Genomic DNA, 19,518 nt, shown 5'->3' on the forward strand with positions numbered 1-19,518 from the left:
GTAGGCAAACTGCTCAGTTGGCCTGTGTGTGTGTGTGTGTGTGTGTGTGTGTGAGCATGCACTAAAAGGTTTCAGAATAAGTTTATTAATCTAACATCAAATCATTTTTATATTGGCTCACAAAGAGGAACACTTACACAGTCTTATGAGTGTGCACACACACACACACACTTACACACACACGCACAACCACACTGGTAAATATGGTGACTATACTGTATAATAATGTCCTTGGCATAGTTAGACTGCTCTCATACTTTGAGTTGAGATTATTTATTTTACTGTGCCTGTTTTGCTGTTTGTTCAAGATCAAATGATGACCTCTCTTTCGCTCTTCCCCTTCCTTTTTCATTCTCTAAATCCTCCATTCTCTCGCTTTGTTTTTCTCTTGCTTTCTGTTCTGTCCCATCTCACTTTTTGCTTACTTTCTCCTCCTCTTTCTGTCTATCCCCTCCTCCCTTCTTCCTCCCTATTCTATATCCTCTACTGGCTTTCCCTTATTTCTTCTTCTCATCTTTGCCTCTCATCTTCACATACTTCTAGGCAGTTGGTTACATGTTCTCGCACTACAGCTATATCAACATCACACTGTTAACAGTCATCTCTTTCTCTCTCTCTCTCTCTGTCAGTTGGAGGTGCATTCGTTCTTGGTACTTACACCATCCTCTTCCTAAAGCTGTACTCCTATAAGGACGTCAACATGTGGTGCAGAGAGCTGAGCACTGTCAAGGCGAAGACACTGGCCAGGTCGCTGTCTTGTAAGTCACAAACACATGTGCACATACATATTTTGGCAAGGGAGGGTTTGCATACTAAAGTTAAGACCGAATTGAGAATGGATTCTTTGCTAATTTTAAAATCAGTTTTTGTGTATTTTTTAAATGTCTTTGTAGCTCTTACCAACGATGGCCTTTCAGTTCCTTGCTGTTACAGTGACATCTAATGGCAGATACTTGATACTGCAGCTCTTGTAAAATGGAAGTTTGACAGTTCACCATACAGGAACTGTCACAGTACTGTGTGGACATTTCGATTATATAACAGAAATTGTTGTATATCAACATCCACACTTGTCTTTATTTTTCTCAGAATTTTTATGTATGACTCAGAAAATACAGTGTTACCTCACGCATGCTTTGCAATGTCATGATATTGGGCATGTGTGCTTGTGTATTAATTCTGTAGGTCCCTCAGCACAGCACTTCAATGGAGGTGACCATAAGGTGTGTTACCCTGGGAACCTCAGCATGAGAGGTATTCAAATACATCTTTCTAGTATTTGTATGAATCTGATAATGTTTCTATTATGTACCACTTGCTCTTTTTCAAATGTTTAATTTTGCCACATATTTTAACTGTCACACTGACCTCCTCCTCATCTCTGTAGACATGTATTACTTTGTCTTTGCTCCGACTCTGTGCTACGAGCTCAACTTCCCTCGCTCTACTAAGATTCGCATGAGTTTCCTGCTGAGGAGACTGTTTGAGATGGTGAGGAAATATCTCATGTCAGCATCAGCCAGAAAAAAACACCTTTGCTGTAGCTGTATGTTCAAGTCCAAAAGGGCCACTTTCTTCTAATAATGATCAATGTAAATGCTTAGCATTTTTGTGAATGCTCTCACAATTTTATAAGCATCTCCCCAAAAAGTACATAAAAGCAAGTACATCTGCACAGCTGTCAAGAGCTTAATGTTTGCTGTACATGGTGTTGAAGGGGATGTAAGAAGTAATTTTGCTTATTTAAGGGAAAACATTAGGTCTTATTTTTGTAATTATGGCCATTAGTATCAGAGGTTGTGATAATATTTTATACATCAAGTTAAATGCTGAGATCTGGGGACATGATGACAGCAAAGTCCAACAGGGCAAGGAGCATGGGCAGTCAGACAATCAGACATGTAAACCATCTCTGTTCTAAACAGTATGTGTATTTCCAATAATGATACATAACTTTAAATAGTTCTTTAAAAAGTTGAAAAAGCTTCACTGTTTGTTATCTGATGCACTCCTCATATTCTCTGTCGATCTTTGGTAATTATTTATTTCTGCGAAATCATGTCACTCACTCTGTTGACGTGTGTCTTTGCCACAGCTGTTCTTCACCCAGATGTTAGTTGGTCTCACTCAACAGGTACGGTCTTATAACTGATGTATGGTGCTTATATTGTCTGTCCATTCACATGTCAAGTTTTTTAATGTCATTATTTTAATATTTATACTAAAACTTAACTAAAACCTCATGATATGATGCATTGGCTGCTTTTAAACTTGAATCCAATATGTGAAATTCACAGTTTACAGCACGTGTCTGAAAATAGCCTAACACAGCTTTTTGCTTTCTTTCTATCAGTGGATGATTCCCATCATTCAAAGTTCCATGAAACCACTAGAGGTGAGGAAGACAGAATGACAGTGAAGCTTATACTGCACAACATGGTGACATGTTGTTTTTTTTTAAATGCAAAGTACTGCGATGCATCGTTTGTTAATCTATGGGTCTCTCCTCTGCTCTGTAGGACATGGATCTGTCCAGGATGACTGAGAGACTTCTAAGATTAGCTGTGAGTAAAAACACAACATATGTAAATACTACACATGGAACATTTTACTAATTTTTTGTCTTCATGCTTGCTGTGAGTTGATGGCCAGCACATAGGATGAAATAACACACAGAGCATTACAAAGCACAACAGTAGTGCAGATAATCACACTAATCTAAAGTCTGTGAAGATGATTTTCAACTCTTCTGTTTTGAATTGAAAATCTCACAGTCATGTATTTTGTTCTTTTGGGTCTTCCATTTCTCTAACCCATCTCCAGGTTCCTAATCACCTGCTGTGGCTGATGTTTTTCTACTGGTTCTTCCACTCATCTATGAACTTCACCGCTGAGCTGCTGCGCTTTGGAGACAGACAGTTCTACAAGGACTGGTGGTAAGTTTCTGTGTGTGTTTGTGTCTGTGTCTGCTTATGGATTTTATGTGGTGTGGTGGACTGTGCTGAAGGACTGACTGCATGCACTGGTATTTGTATGTGTGTGCAAGGGAATGGATTTGCGTGCATACTCATGAATGAACAATTGAAAAGTGTATGTAAGCACGCGTAGTAGATCATTTCAGTACTTTTTTCTAAAATTTTAAAACAATTTGGGCTTTTTGTAGAGTCAAAGGAATACATTTTACAGATGCATCACTTGTATTATACATTACATGTATTATACCTTTGCTGATATTAGTAAATCAATTACATTTCTCACTGTTCTGTAGATTAATTACTATTATTTCCTCTTTTCCTGCATGACAATAAAGACTTTTTCATCTTCATCAATATTGATCAAACTGCCTTAGATCCATTATTTAGACCTTGTAATGCTTCAGTACTATTTTTCTGACTCTTCTTTCAGGAACTCTGAGTCTGTGACATATTTCTGGCAGAACTGGAACATCCCTGTACACAAGTGGTGTCTGCGGTGAGTCATTTGCAGACTAACACACTGAGAGGGAGCAATGAAATTTATTTAACTGAACAAGGCTTAACAAGGCACACCGATGTATTTGGGAAATTGATTCATCTGGTTGCGAGAGAGTAAGTGGTAGTAATAAATACAGTGCCTGCAGCCAGTTCCACATACACTAACATAGCAGCACAAGCAAATGCAGTGAGATTATATTAAACAAGACAAAGTAAATGAAATGCCGTTTAAAGAGTTTAAAGCCTATTTAATTCCTGTCAGTAAGGGAGAATTACCGCACATAAGAGAGTTAAGATATTTCAACATGCAGTATTACGCATTAAGAAAACAGATAGTAAAATGCTGACAAAACAAATAAGTTAAATCTTTGTCCTCAAGCCATTTCTATAGTCTTTATCAGGGTTTTGACTTTGACTTTCTGATTTACAGTATATGTCCATCCACCCATTTCAACATCTGTTCTTTTGTCTTTATTGCAGCCACTTTTACAAGCCGCTGTTGAGGAGAGGATTTAGTAAAATAGTCAGCCAATCAGCTGTCTTCTTGTTGTCGGCTTTCTTCCATGAGGTAAGAGCTGAGCTCAAGACCACTTTCTCTGCTTATGTTGACATGGTAGATAGTTACCAATACACGGTAAAATGGGGTGAGTATTCCTCTAGTAGCCTTGACCTAACGTACGTTTAAGCTGCGTTTAAATCCTACACTCACCCAAGCAAAGAGCAGATACTTGTCGGCTTGACCCGGCCTACAGCACTGGCAGTTTAATCTGAAGGCCATGGCCTGCTCAGTAGTCCAGCCGTCATCCCTGTTTATCTAGCTCCACTAGTCTTACAAATAGTTACTAGAAAACTTTTCCCTGACTTAATGCGCTTTTAAAGGATCCTTGAATCCTTTCCTCACCTAAGCAAAGAGCAGATACGTGGAAGCATGACCCTCCTTATATCTATGTTGTACCTGCTTAGGCTAAACTACAGTGGCTGGCCCAACTGGCTTGATAGACACCTTCATCTGTGTGCCATGGCCTGCTCAGTTGTCCAACCACCACTGTATATCTGGTTCCACTAGTATGTGTGTATTGAATTCACTGTACCTTAGGTCTTCAATGTCCTCAAAACTCTTAATCCTCTTTCAGGTAAATGTTATTGTGCAGATGGTCAGATAATATTTTATAGAGAACACAATATATTTATATTTTCCCTGTCTGTTTCTGTGTCAGTACTTGGTGAGTGTTCCTCTCAGGATGTTCAGACTGTGGGCCTTCATGGGCATGATGGCACAGGTAAGACCCAACACCGATGATGAACGTACAGCTGTGGTTGGCACCAACCTGTACTACATAGTGATATTAAGCTGTTTAATATGCATTGTGATCTGAGTGCATCATTTTTGTAAGGCTAGAGGTAGTGTGGCATTTAGTAAATAGTTTATTTGTGTAGCCCAATCATACTAAAAGTCAGTATAAAGAAAAGTGGATGATGTTCCTTTTGACTCCTATGGGACATTTTAAAAAGTGCTCTCAGTGTTTGACTTTGGCTCCAGTACCATTAATTTAATTAATAACCTAATTAGCATGACAGGGCATATTTGATGTATCATGGGGAATATGGCAGGACAATAGGCAATATAAATGCTTCTTGGTCTTTGCTGACTTTGTTAGTTTGTTATTAATTACAGTGAGCTGAGACGTAAAACACAAACAACAGAAATCAGAAAGAAATACACTCACAGAAAATGTGAGTCTGTAATTAGTCATTAAAAACCCAGTCACCCACTATGTTTATTTAATTTCTATTTTTATTTACTTATCAGCTTCCATTAGCCTGGTTTGTTAGTCACTTCCTGCGTGGTAACTACGGCAACGCTGCAGTGTGGATCTCAATCATCATTGGTCAGCCATTCGCCGTCCTGATGTACGTCCATGACTATTACGTCCTGCACTACAGACAGGAGGCTGTCTGATATGCGCACACACACACACACACACACACACACACACACACATATATATATATATATATATATATATATATATATATATATATATATCTACCATCTTTGTCTCACTCTTTCTAGCTGTCACTCTTGTACACAAACAAACACATCAGCGTCCAGTGGAGGTAACAGATATAGTACTTTACATGTTAGGATGAACTGATTGCATCATGATCATAGCATGTTTACATTAGACACCTTGGCCATTGTAATATCCTGCTGGGGAAAAAAAACATTTCTTCAAGCTGGGAAAGGTAAGAATAGCTAACAAGGGGAAAATATTTTTGACATACTACTTTAACTTAAGGAGGAAGGCTTCACTTCTGTATAAAGTAATACAGTCATGCAGCATCTCACTCAGGTGATTTTTCTTCCAGTGTCTTTTTAAAACCTCTGACGGCCAGTTTGGGCTGAAATGTTTGCAGAATGGATAAACTAATGTATGTGGTACTGCAAAAACCCTTCCTTTGTTTTATCATAGAGGTTTTCCTCCTCCTCAGCTGTGTGCATGGACAGTATAATGACTGTGGCTGAATTTTATTTTTATCATATCATTTTTATATTTTTGTCAAGTTGACAACACGATTCAAGTGCCTTTTGTAAAAGTTATGTAGCGATTTATGATCCACTGTGTTTCCTTTTTACCTTTTTGTGAGCCAAAGGCACCTTAATCTGTCTGATTTTACTGTGAGATGGAACATCACTAGCAAAAATGAATGTATGCTGGTAGGATTTTATTAATGTACGATTTTTATTTTTCTATGATGTTTTACTTTGTCAGTTAGGAAAAGGCAGTGTTACTGTATGTCTGGGTTTTTTTTCTTTTTACCTGAAGTGCCATTACAGTAATACATCACATATCCAATCACTCATTTTGTGCAAAATCACTGAATTTGGTTTTTTTTGGTCATGCTACTATCTCATTAGACGGCTGCCAAGTAACAGTGTCTAATGATGTGTCTTAATACAATGTGTGTTTCTGAAAATAAACATTCAGTTCAATTTAAGTATTTTGTGTGTTTTTTGTGCAGATGTTTATCAGACTTTTTTTTTTTTTACCTTTTTTTCAAGTGAGTAAACATGACATTTCTAAATAGATAAAGATTAAAAGCAAAAGATCACACATACCTGAAACAGACAGGTTCTCTTCTTGAAACTGAAACTCACACAAGACAAAGAACCAGAAAAGAGCACAAGATTTTCATAGCTTTCTTCATTTGTTATACAGTAGCTGACAAATGTATGCAAACATTTATCCAATCACAGAATGCTATGGAAGGGTGCAATTTGTTAGTGACAAAATGTATTCTAAAATATGTAAAAAAAAAAAAAAAAATTGTCAAAACTAGCTATCGAGACCCATACATGAAAGTTAAAACAGCAGTAGTTCTACACTTCTAAGCACTGAAGGATGCACAGGTACTGTATTTCAAGAGAGTGGACGAACCTCGACTGGGCCGGGTTATTCTCCAAACAGGTGGCATCAGTTGAACAGATGTTTTGTAGTCCAGTAAACTGTAACCTTCTTTCTAAGCTTTCTAAAACACTCCTTTCAGCCCTCAACACTGATACAGTACATACAGTACAGTAATCTTTCTGCCATTACTGTTCTGCCATAAGTCAAGAACCTCTTGCTGGAGTCTCTGAAGGAATCCATACCTCAGTACCTCCGGGCAGTGATTCAGCTCTTCAGATCTGCGCCTATAAACCTGGTCGACACGCCACCAGATCTTGACTCTCCTTTACCAATGGTGGAATGACCCTTGTGCTCTAGTCAAATCAACAAAGTCACTCCCATCCTGCAACACTCCGCTCTCACAAATTACCCCAACGTCTCTTTTACACCCTGATCTATTTTTTTTTCTTGTATGTCTTGTCTTCTAAGATCACATTAATATTGTCAGTTTAAAGTCAGTTTTGTTATTGTAAATGACATCTACCATGTCTCTGCACTGTGTCTGAACAGAGGCAGTTTTGATTCTCACATTTTCTTGTATTAGTTTCAGTCAGACATTTAACACACCACAAGTCAAATGACTTAACACGATCATTAATCAGTAATATTCATCAAGACTAGGCTACCTACCGGCTTAATATCAAACTTCAAGACAGTGATAAACATCATTTTACCACTTGCTACTGGGCATCTTAACTGGGGGCACGTGTGTGTGTGTGTGTGTGTGTGTGTGTGGATTTGTCATCCAAAAATGTGAGGACGGGACTGTGAACCTGTATTTTGTCAGGTTGACAGTGAATTAAACAGCAAGTCTGAGGCAAATCACAAAGTTTCTGTAGGCGTGTGTGTACGTGCTCTGTGAGCGTGACATTCGGTTAAACAATCGTCAGTGGGGATTAGAGTGTAGATGTGACAGGAGACATGGCTTTGCAGGATACACGGTACAATATAGAGAATCAGCTCCACAGTAACAACGTATTACCTCATTTTCTCCATCGGTCTTATTTGTTTTAATTCCAAGAATCTGAATTAACTAATCCCAAAAAAGGACTTGATATTTTCAGCAAAGGGTGTAAAGCTAATCAGGGACCCATCTTAAAGCATGTTAGCACTCATGTAGGGACCCACTGGAAACAAGCACATGAGCGTTTATTATCAAGGTTTAAGAATTGCTGACCTACTGTGCGATAATGAGGTGATTTATTTTGTAAGTGGCAAATAAACCCTAGACACAGCATTCTCAGAATCACATTATAAAAATCATACAAAGTCATTTTCCTCAGGGGTCATTAAAGTCTCACACTGTTGAGCATAAATACTCTGAAGTGGTGGGTCATTGTTTACAAGATTTGTGGTGGGTAAGCAGTGTGTTTCCTTTCACATTTTCTACTTGCATCTCGACAAAAGGGATATGTGCAATTATTTGTACAAGCAATTGATTCCTCACATCTGTCCTCATAACATCATTCAAGCTGAAGGAAACCACCACCAGTGCCAAAAAGTGAGCTTTTTGCTGGAAAACAGCTGTAATTCTCCATCCATCCCCCTCTAATTCCCGGCAAATAAACCATGAGAGGACAGGGGGAGTGGAATAAAAAGCGCAGAAACCTTGTCATCTCTTGTGTATCATCAATATTCAGCTGGTTCCTGACATAAACAAAGCTTTCCAGTTCTCTGGTCGGACTGAGTCACACATTTATGCGTATTTCTCTGTACCAGCACACATATACACATACAAACAAATGTCATATAATATTCTGTCATGTCTACACCTATAAATACAGACATACATACCATACTCACTCTGTCTTTGTCTTCCTATCTTTGCTTTGTCTAACCCCCTTCTGTCCCCATCCTGCACCTTCTCTTTGTGCTCATCCTCTGTAACAGGTTGATCCATGGCTCTTGTCCTGACATCCGTTATTCCGGATCTTTCCAAGGAACGCTGACAAGCTGTGAGTGATGATGATCCTCTAGACAGGAAACCAGGAGACACAAACCTGTCTCATTTTGCAAGATGGATGGAGCGCAGGTCCAGGGACACATCATAAAGAGACAGACTGGGCCTTACATTTGAACACAACTGTTCGTCAGGCATGTGTGTATTTAGTTTCATATATTGAGATAAACAAAACAATTATACAGTATGTCCTAAATAGCAGTTTAAAGGGGATTTACCAGATCACACTTAATACATATTTTTACCCTGATGTTTTGCATTTATTCTTCACATTTGACAAAGAACCACACAATACAAACATTTTCTGTAAGCAGGAAATAAATGGGACATCATTGTGGGTGTATGTAATGTATCTGAAAAAACTTTCAAAAGTTCAAATTCATTTTCATGCATTTTCTGAAATATGTAGTAATGTGTAAATGTGTTTCTTCTTCTGTCAAATCGTCTGTCTAACATAACATCCACAATCCAAATGACCTCGACCATAACACAGTATTTTCCTTTATTTTCAATATCCTAATCTTATATTCTCATATTCTCAAGCTCTGATTTTCCCTTTTACAGTACAGTACAGCCAGTGGAGGTTTTATGCAATTGGCTGAAGCAAGTTTAATCGTCTTGAGAGAAGTGATTACCCCCATCAAGATGATACTGTTTTTTCACTTTTAGTAAAAACAAGTGTCAGGATGAGAAGAACATCAAATTCACTTGTTAAGCCTAATTCGTTTTGTAGTTTGAGCTCAGCAGAGTGAGATGAAAAGGTCTGTTATTTTTAAAATATGACTGTGAAGAAAGTATTCATGAAAGGGCACTGGTGTTGCATCACAATCATGTTTGATCACAAACCTTTTTGTAAAAAAATGTTTTTTTATTGCTAGTTTATGATTATGTTTGTGGAAACATGAGATGTTCCAGTGTACAGATACATATGTCTTTTTTTGAGTAATGTTTTTTTTTTTTTTTTAAATCTAGCACACATCAGAGGGCTTTCTGTTTTCGTCTGTCAGTTCAATCCCATATATCACTCTTCATTCATATTCACATTTATCATAAGATACAGATTGGGGTTGACCAAATCCCTCCTCCTTGATAGAAGATGCCTAATTTACTAGTACGTTATTTTAAAGCAAAAAGGAAGAGACTTATGGACACACCAACAATACATGCAGTTGATTTTTACAGATGATTAAAAGATCAATTTTGTCTTCTTCCCCTTGTAGAGTTCTTACTCAAAGCTATCTTTGTGGTATAAAAACCATTCCTTTTTTGCAGTCACTTACTGTAAATGTCAATGTTTTGAGGATACAGCATCTTTGAAATAAAATAATATATAATAATATACCAATACAATATACTGGTGGTGGTGTTTTTAAAAACAAATATGTCATTGCACTGTTTAACATTAAAATAAGGTTAACAAGGTTTTATTTTTTGTGTCTTTTTTGACCCACCTATCTATCCACCTGCTTTACAATGTTTGAAATCATTTTCCCTCTCATGTCTCTTGTAATGTAATGTGCTGCACATTCAGTAGTATTTTACGATGATTACGTACTATAACTCCATTTCTGTGAGCAGGAGCAGAGTCCTTTAACAGACACAAATAGGTTTGTGCGCACTACTCTGTCAAGGAGCACACTGAAACTGAATTGAAGAAAATTGAAGCCTGTAAGAGGGAAAAATCAATCTTAATATTTCTTGGAATTAAACCAAAGTTTTTTGGGGGGGAGTTTTGGGATATATAAATATAATTGACTTGACTTAAGTTTCCACAATATTTTGAAAAAAATCTTCCAAAGTTGAAACACTAATCAGACAAATTATCTTAAAGAATATTAATGAAAAACTGCTACACTGTAAAGAGGACTTGTCCTTATTTTATGTGAGGAACTCCATCCTTTGTGTTTTACAGTAGTCCTTTTAGTCTAAGCCTTATACATAACAATATTTAATGGTTTAGAAAAGAACTTTATGGACCTACACAATATATATACATATTTAATGTATGAGTTGTGCTTGTGATATCTGGTGTGTGCATACATTTGTCCATGTGCACTCTAACATTGGTGTGTGTGCATACTGTACATGGGCATGTGCATGTCCCAGCACAATGTAAACACATACTGAGACTTCCTGTCTGAAGACCAAACTGAGGGAAGATTTAGAGTGAGAAGGAGGGAAGTAGAAAGACAGTCACTGAAGGGAGAGAGAGAGACTCAAAATGATGCTAACAGGGAGAGAAGAAGAAGAAGAAGAAGGACACATTGAAAGGAGTGAGACATACAACAATAGAAGGAAGCAAAAAGATCTGAGGATGTTGGAGAAATCTAGAGAGAAAACAATAAGCTGAGTAACAGCAGACAGGGTAACAAAGTGACAGAAATGACAGGGATGCCTCTTGATGCACAGATCTGAAGAAGTGTGTTGATTACCACAGTCAACTGGCATGACTCCAGAACCTGAAAAGAGAGAAACAACTGACACACTGACAAGAGAAATGAAATTCTCACTGAAATGCTGAACCGCTCCAGACAGAAAAGCGACTGACGTAAGTGGATGTTCCGAGATGAGACAAGGGTGCACAGGTCAACAAAAGTTGAAGCATCCTTGCTTGGAAAAGATCCAGCATCACCTGGTTGGACACTGACCAAGGATCTTTGGATTAGGATGGACATGAGGACACACCAATTTCATCAGAGACAGATTTGACTTGTCCTGAGTTAGTCTACTGGTTTGACTAGTCTCTCCTTTTAGAGGTAAGTTGTCATCAGCAGTGGATAAACTGTGTCTATATACAGAATATTGTTTTAAAAAGAAAGGAAAAAGAAAATCAACTCTGACAGTTATGTTTCATCCCAGAAATCAAACTACTCAAAATAGGTAATGTAATGCCAAGAATCACAAAAACAGGGGGATGATTAGGTCCTGTCACAAGTAAATTCAGTGGAAGTGCATAATCGTTACATTAAATAGACAAAATCATCCATTAATGAGTTTTCCATAAATTGATACAGTTATTGGCAAATAAAGTGTTTAAAGAAGTTATGATCATGCTCCATCCCAGAGCATGTTTGTAAATAGTTATACAATTAGAGTACGTGGAAAGGCCGCTGTGAACCTTTATTGCAAGTACAAGTACAACCATCACTAAAATTAGAGTTACAGCAGCAACAAAATATTCCGTTTGCCTTGAGGGGCTTTCTGTGGAGCTATAATTTGATGCAGCGTTTGACATTTGAATTTGACAGCGTGAGATCTGTATTCTACTATCCCATCCTGTCTCTCTCCCTTTCTATATATTTCTCTCTTTCACACAATTGTACGCACACACACACACACATTCACTCTACCACCCAAATGGGACTCCCACGCTGCTGGAATTTATTTGGACAGTGTTATTTGTGATCTGCCTCTGGGCCCTCTGCTCTCCTCTCAGCATCACATTACAGTCATTGCATCACCACAGTCTTTGATGTTGGAAGAGGAAGAGCAACAATAGGATAGCAGCAGTGACGCATTAGATTGATATCATATTTTCTGTGCAGACTCAAATCAGAGGATACACAAACTTGTATTCCAGTTCCCCCGTCTGTTTTCAATTAGTGCCTCTGAAGAGAGTTTAGGATAACAACAGGTCCAATGAATTTGGTGTTCTGTTGAAACGTGTTACTTTTAAAAACTTGAATTATCATGTTTTATCACAGGAAATGCTACCAAGATATCAATCACATTATTTGCAGATGCAGTCTCATTAGCACAGTACATAGAACAGTAATGTCCTTGTTTACAGTCTACAGCCACAGCTTGTGATGAAGAGCTTTTCAAAATGACCAAACACTGTATGCCTGTACGAAAAGAAAAACATCTTCAAAAGTCTTGATAATGTAGATTGTTTTTTTAAACATGCCAAAACCCAACAGTTGGTATTAGCATTTTATTTGCATTTGGGTTTTATCGTGTTACCCCAAACTGATTTTGCTGGCCATTGTTTAGGTCAAATTATCATCTTTACACTTTACAATATTGTACACAAAATCTAGAGTAGTTACAAAGGAATGGTTACTCACTGTAGGCTCAAATGTTTCTTTTATCCTTCTACTGCAGGAATGAACCCTTTGAAATACAAGATACATTTGCTAAATAGCATTAAACATAAACTTAAACATATGCCAAAGTGTTAGATTAATTAAAATTTTGTCCTGATTATGCCACTAGAGGAAAAATTACTTAACATCCCCTGAAAATCTTGTTTTTGCTGACTTCCAGTGCTTTAACTTCTCACCATGCTGCTGTGATGTACAGGTGGACTCCAGGACACCATGACATCACTGTTGGCTGTGGTTACAGGTGCAACAGAGCACACCTCAGAAGCAAAAACATTCCTGAAACTTTCCACCAGAGAGGGCAGCAAAACACTGCTTTTCGGCCTGGTGTTCAGTTACTGAGGTAGACATGAATCTGTAAAAAAAAAAATGTCATGATAATCCATCTAATAACTGATATTAGGACACATCCTAATATCTAGTTGCTTGGCTAAAAAGAACACAGCCTGTAGCCTGTGGATAGTTAGGTCAGGATATGTTGGGGCTCAATGTTCATCTTTCCAAAGACCAGCTTTGACAATACATTATTGTAAACTAAAGTGGTTCCCCACAGCAGCGCTCAAAACACTTGTTAGCACTGTTAATGATGATGAACTAGCTCCAGTAAGCTGAACAATATCAGGGGATGTTATTGTGAAAACATGCATTTATTTCCTTTAGTAGTCTTAATGTTCTGTGGCTGGACTGGTCTTGTTAATGCAGATGAATCATATTATTCATGCCTCACCCTCAGCTGAGCATGTTATTCTCATTAGCCCTTTTCATCAGCTCAATGATTATTTTGCTGTGAGAGATTAGTTGTGAGCCATGAGCATACACAACACAATATGTCGAGCTTCTTAAACCTTTCCAGTCTGGGATTCACATGAGCAATTAAATTACATTTGTCATGGAAGGATACAGTAGCAAGCCAGTCTCCAGCCAATTTTGGGTTCACAGTCATTGGGACGCTCCATGGAAAATATGGCGTTTAACCTCATGTGACTTGACAGTTATGTTTTAAATGCCAGTTGATTCATGAGTTTGACTCAATATCAATAAGCTTTTTGAATCTCCTTCATAGTCCTCAACTCATACTCTACTGTCGCCTTCTAATGTGAGCCCTCAGATCAACTTAGTACATTTACAATGAAAACATTGTAGTCAAATGAGTGAACAAAAACAACAAAGCCAGTTGTGACGCATCACCGTTTTAAAGGGGGGAACCTTTTCTTTCTCTTCCCTTCACACACACCCAGACCCCACTTTAATTGACGAAGAAACACCTATAAGGACAAAACGTAATTCATATCGTCTATCTATCTACCTATCTATCTATCATATTCCATTGAGATATACAGTAAGTGTCACAGTCAATGACTGCCCTCTGCTGTCTATATATATTCATACCTGGCAGATTCTGGTTCATATTTGCATATTTTCCTCCTCACAGCTGAAAACACCATATGGAAAGGGTCACATAGCTAACTCAAGTTTCATTACAGCAGGATTTTGCTTGTGAACTATAATAAATAATCATCACACTGTGAAAATGTGTGAAAAATACCCTAAAGGTGATATGTTGTCTGTTACAATTTCTTGTTCACCTTTGAAGTAATCTACATTTGTAACTGTTGGCTGCACGTGCAAGTAGTGAGTGTACATACTGTAGCTTGCATTTCGCCTTTATCCACTCAGCAGTTATTTTAGAATCATCATCAGTGGATGTTTCATCTAGTGCCTTTTTTCCTGGTTTGTGCAATGTTTGATTTGACAGAGCCTCCTGTATTTTAATAAGTCAATGTGATTTGTTATGTAGCAAATAAAAATGTTACTGGGATTGTAAAGTGTCAGAGCTGCACCTAATGAATGAATGTAAACTTATAGACTGAAATGACCCAAAACTTGATCTGTAAATATCCGGGAAACTGTTATCCTGTCCACACACATACACACAGAATTTATCCAGTTTACCCAAATCCACTCTGTTTATCCCAATTACGAGAAGAATTCGCCATCTTTCTCAGAGGTTAATAAACACAAACAATCCATACAGATTACAGCCATTCATTTACGCAGGCACAAAATGACTCTGTGGTTCAGATCGGATCTGGTCTGAAATGGGGTGAAACCACACAGGATTTTTTTTTTCTGTTATGACTGCAGGAAAAGGTCACATCTTGACCAGAAATGGGTAGATGGGTTATTTCTGTGTTTTTACAAAAAGATCTGTGACAGTAAGTGACAGTGAGTTAAAATCTACATTTTTTAAATTCCCAATAAAAACTGCTTGAAATAAATATACTCATAACCCCTCACAGCAGACTACATAAATAAATATAGTTACATTATAAATAGTCTAAATAAATCAGCTATTGGTTTAAAATGGCTTTGTCAGTGTGGCCATGCCAACAGCAATATCCACACTGAGCTCAGAGACAGCGGTGAGTGGACGTCAGGGCAGGGGAGTAGAGAGGGCTGTTTGTGAATGTCTGCGTGTGTGCAGTGGGTGGGGGTGGAGGGGGTTATTTAGGAATCAACTTCATTAACTGGATAAAGATTACAAAAAGTAAGACAGAATTAAGATAAAACAAATTCAATTTTAGGCAGCAAAAAAGCCTCTAACTGCATTGATGTGGTTAAAGTTATCAAAAACCAACTCATTAACTGAACAGTGTTTTGAACAATCACCTCAGAACAACAGGTTGAAAATCAGCCCTGCTCTGTATGTTATCCCTGTGTTTGCATAGGGCTTATGTTATTCCCACAGTCTTTTACTGTAAGTGTGAATGTGTGTGTGAATGTGTGTTCAGGATGTCTACCTGTTGCCTAATGCATGCTGGGATAGCCTGCAGCCCCTAAAGAGCTAGGTATAGAAATGAACAGATGGGTATCTTGCAGTTTCAACCCAGACTAAAATTGAAAGTACATGTTTACTGTGATTCTGTCTGACAGTTTCTGCGCCAACTTCGGATCATCATCATCACCATCATCACCATGACCATTATGATGAACTTCAACAGCACTGAGTCCTGGCTTTTTATTAATACTTCATTTCCCATGCTGCCTGTAATAGCCAGTCCCAGTAACAGAAGTGGCATGGAAGGATATCTTCAAAGATTGGCTCATTTGGACGAGGGGCTCTACAATGACTTTTACGGCCTTTGGATTGCACTGATGGTCATAAACTCTCTCATATTCCTGGTAGGCACTTTGTGAGCCCTTGTGGTATAAGCAGATATTGTTACATTCTTATATGAGTTTCAAAACTCATATCGACTATGCCAGTCTGTATAAACTCCCTAACTCTCCTCTCCCACAGGTGGGCATGGTGCTCAACATGGTCGCACTTTATGTTTTCTGTTTCCGCACCAAGCAAAAGACCACCTCAGTGATCTACACCATCAACTTGGCGGTGACGGACCTCTTGGTGAACCTCTCTCTGCCAACTCGCATCCTGCTCTACTACAGTGGAGGAGCTTGTCTCACCTGCTCCTACCTGCACATCTTCAGCTACTTTGTTAACATGTACTGCAGCATCTTGTTTCTGACCTGCATATGTGTCGACCGTTACCTTGCCATCGTGCAGGTGGGTTTTGTCTGTAGTTTGGTAACAGAATTGGTCTCAGTGATGTTTTCTGAACTGTAAACTCTCCCTTTAAAACATGCTGGATGCCTGCTCACCCTGACTTCAAAACCAGAAACAACTTAAAACTGCACATTTTCTTTTGTCCTTTCAGGTTGAAGCTTCCCGTCGGTGGAGGAACTCCAGTGTGGCCAAATGTGTGTGTGTCTCTGTCTGGCTATTTGCCATTGTGGTCACCTACTCCTTCCTTTCCACTGCTTTCCAGCACCCGGGCTGCTGCCTCTCAAAGCTCCTCTTTCTTACCATCACTGAGTTCTTTCTACCCCTCATCATCATTGTGGTCTTCACGTTGCGGATTATGTGGGCACTAGCCGACCGCCGTCTGATGCAGCAGAGCAGGTATAACCGATGTTACATAGACACAAGTATGGAAGTACAGAATATCATGACATACAAGAACATAACACACAAGAATGAAATGACTCACATTTACAGCACTAAAAGCACTGGAGGCGTACATCTGATTGGATGTCACAGTGGTGGTTTTAACTGTATTTTTTCAGGGAGAGGAGAAGGAGAGCCGTCCAGCTGCTGACCACAGTGCTGATCATCTTCACTATCTGCTTCACACCCTTCCACATCAGACAGGTGAGTGAGAGACAGGTGTGACACATTGTTTTAAAATATCATCATCATGTTTTTGTAGCCCTTAAACCCCCAAGCAGTCCCCAAATAAATCTGAGGGGGGCACAAGATGATTAAAGGAATAACGGAAGAAAAAATATATACTTCTGTTGTACAAAATTATGTTTAATTTTTTGTTCAAAAATCCTTCAAATGAAACAATCTGAGACAGAAAAAAGCATTATTTGGTTGAACAGCTCATAACTCATGTTCATACTCAGGCCATAATCTGTGATAAGTAGACACTGCTTTGTTTTATGGGGTCACAAGCCAAAAAGGTTGGGAACTACTGTATTAGCAAGATGAACAGATGATAATGCAATATCTGTTGCTGCTTTATTACATTTATGAAATCAACATGTTTGGTTAAATGTAACATTGTGTGTGATGTCATGGCTGTGTTGTAGGTGGTGGTGTACTTCTACCCTGATATGCCTCATCATGTGATAGTCTACCACTTGACTGTCACTCTCAGCAGTTTGAATAGCTGTATGGATCCTGTCGTCTACTGCTTTGTTACAAATAATTTCCAGGTAAGACTAGATTCCTTTTCTTACTCTCTTCCTCACCTTTCTTCATCCCATCCATCCCAACATCCTTCCACCTGTCGTCTATCCATCCATCCTTCCTTCCAGCCAAAACTTGTCAAATCCATCACTCATCTATTTACTTATTTACTCATCGGCTCACTGAATAATTTACTGACCTATTCTCCCTCAGGCCACTGTGAGAAATATTTTCCGTCGTGCAGAGCCCGAGCAGACTAGTGGTGACATCATCAGCATGCAGCACAGCTCCAAGGCCTCAGGAGGGACGGCCAACGGCATCACTACTAATGTGATCATGATGACTAAGATTCACACTGCAGAGAGACAATCCGGGGAAAAAACACATTCTTTAAATCCCCCTTCACATGGGGTGAAGAGAACTGAAAGCTTCTGAGACATCACAGTCACCTGGGGAAAGGTGGCTCATATTTCTGGACTCTGCAACATGCTGACCAGTGATAACAGCATTAGTGTATGATGGCACAGTGCTAAGAGCTCAGGATCAACAGCCAAAGCTGTTGTTAATAATAATAATGAGGACCAACCAATTCAAAAAAAGTGATATACCGCAACAGGGCTTGTTCAGCAACCTAAACACTTTTATTAACTACTTCAATCAATTACAATACTGACAAGAGACAAATTTAGTCTGCAACTAAACATAATCATCAAACCAAGAAACTTTCCCATGATTCTGCACCTGTGACTTTTCAATCTATGCTAGACCAGTTTGCTGCCAATTACAAACAATACAACAGAATACAAAGCTGATTTATGTGTAATATTACTTGACTAATAAAAAATCGTTTAATATTCATATTTGATGTAATCTTAGCCACATCATCCACATTCCAATCTGATATATTTTACTTTTATAGTGTACTTAAGCAAGGAATATTTGTCTTGTCCAAATACACTTCCCTAAGTCAATTCATTTTTAAAAATTGGAGAAAAAATATTGACTGCAGTGAAGCTGATGAGTCCAATTTTCATTTTTAGTACCATAACAGAGATAGTCTAAACAGTTGCAGCACTATCTAAAGGTTTCTTTCATACGCAATCTCTAAATAAATCTTCTATAACTGAGGGGGAACACAATTGCCACTGCAAAAAGACCAATGATAACTGTGACTTCTGTTATGCAGAAAATCTTAGCCAGGATAGAAGTGTTGGCATTAACAAAAGAAGTTATTGATGACCACCCTGATGCCTGTCTTGGACCACTGCATCCTTTTCATTAGAGTGGAACATATACTGTTAAACAGACTTGGATCAACTTCTTACTGCAATGCCTGGTTAAGTGTGAACATGAGAGAATTCATCAACATACAATTGGAAGATAATGTAAAACAGACCACACCTGTATCTGTTTCCCATATGCAAGGATAGTGATATGTTTTCTGCATGGATTACATGACGACCACCTCAGAAGATCCACTGCAAGAAAATATTTGGGAATGTTAACCCCTTTTGTGCAGCAGAGGGCACCATTGCTCTCCCTTTCAAGGACCATTGCAGTAAGAGACCAAAGACAATTTTATCACTCAAATGGCAACTGTTTGGGTGACTGAAAGCAGCTACAATGTGAATGGGCTGTAATAATATTGTTTAATAATAACATTGTTTGAGGAAACGTATGCAGGAAAAAAGGTCACATTAAATGTATATTGGAGAAATAAATAAAGCGAGTCAAATGCTTTGCTTTGTTTTATGTATTGATATGGTGCTTTCCTGGT

At 38.4% G+C, this 19,518-nt stretch overlaps 2 protein-coding genes across 3 annotated transcripts in view; both read left to right on the forward strand.

Moving 5' to 3' along the window:
- The window catches only part of dgat1b (diacylglycerol O-acyltransferase 1b), a 28,147-nt gene extending 21,674 nt beyond the window's left edge, over window positions 1-6,473 (forward strand). For both annotated transcript variants that reach the window (XM_044207326.1, XM_044207325.1), the window contains exons 7-17: window positions 630-758; window positions 1,186-1,254; window positions 1,388-1,491; window positions 2,096-2,134; window positions 2,354-2,395; window positions 2,520-2,564; window positions 2,824-2,936; window positions 3,406-3,471; window positions 3,954-4,041; window positions 4,691-4,753; window positions 5,284-6,473. In XM_044207326.1, the coding sequence (XP_044063261.1) occupies window positions 630-758; window positions 1,186-1,254; window positions 1,388-1,491; window positions 2,096-2,134; window positions 2,354-2,395; window positions 2,520-2,564; window positions 2,824-2,936; window positions 3,406-3,471; window positions 3,954-4,041; window positions 4,691-4,753; window positions 5,284-5,433 (908 nt within the window). In that variant the 3' untranslated portion in view covers window positions 5,434-6,473. The remainder of the gene's footprint in view (window positions 1-629; window positions 759-1,185; window positions 1,255-1,387; window positions 1,492-2,095; window positions 2,135-2,353; window positions 2,396-2,519; window positions 2,565-2,823; window positions 2,937-3,405; window positions 3,472-3,953; window positions 4,042-4,690; window positions 4,754-5,283) is intronic.
- A 4,583-nt stretch (window positions 6,474-11,056) lies between these two features.
- LOC122881309 (G-protein coupled receptor 20-like) lies at window positions 11,057-19,468 on the forward strand. The gene is made up of 7 exons (XM_044207333.1): window positions 11,057-11,638; window positions 15,920-16,168; window positions 16,287-16,553; window positions 16,705-16,949; window positions 17,114-17,198; window positions 17,642-17,767; window positions 17,955-19,468. The coding sequence occupies exons 2-7, from the start codon at window positions 15,962-15,964 to the stop codon at window positions 18,174-18,176; spliced, it is 1,152 nt and encodes a 383-aa protein (XP_044063268.1). The 5' UTR covers window positions 11,057-11,638; window positions 15,920-15,961; the 3' UTR covers window positions 18,177-19,468.
- The last annotated feature ends 50 nt before the right edge of the window (window positions 19,469-19,518 follow it).

This window comes from Siniperca chuatsi, linkage group LG9 (assembly GCF_020085105.1).
Source record: "Siniperca chuatsi isolate FFG_IHB_CAS linkage group LG9, ASM2008510v1, whole genome shotgun sequence".
In the NCBI taxonomy this organism is placed as follows: Eukaryota; Metazoa; Chordata; class Actinopteri; order Centrarchiformes; family Sinipercidae; genus Siniperca; species Siniperca chuatsi.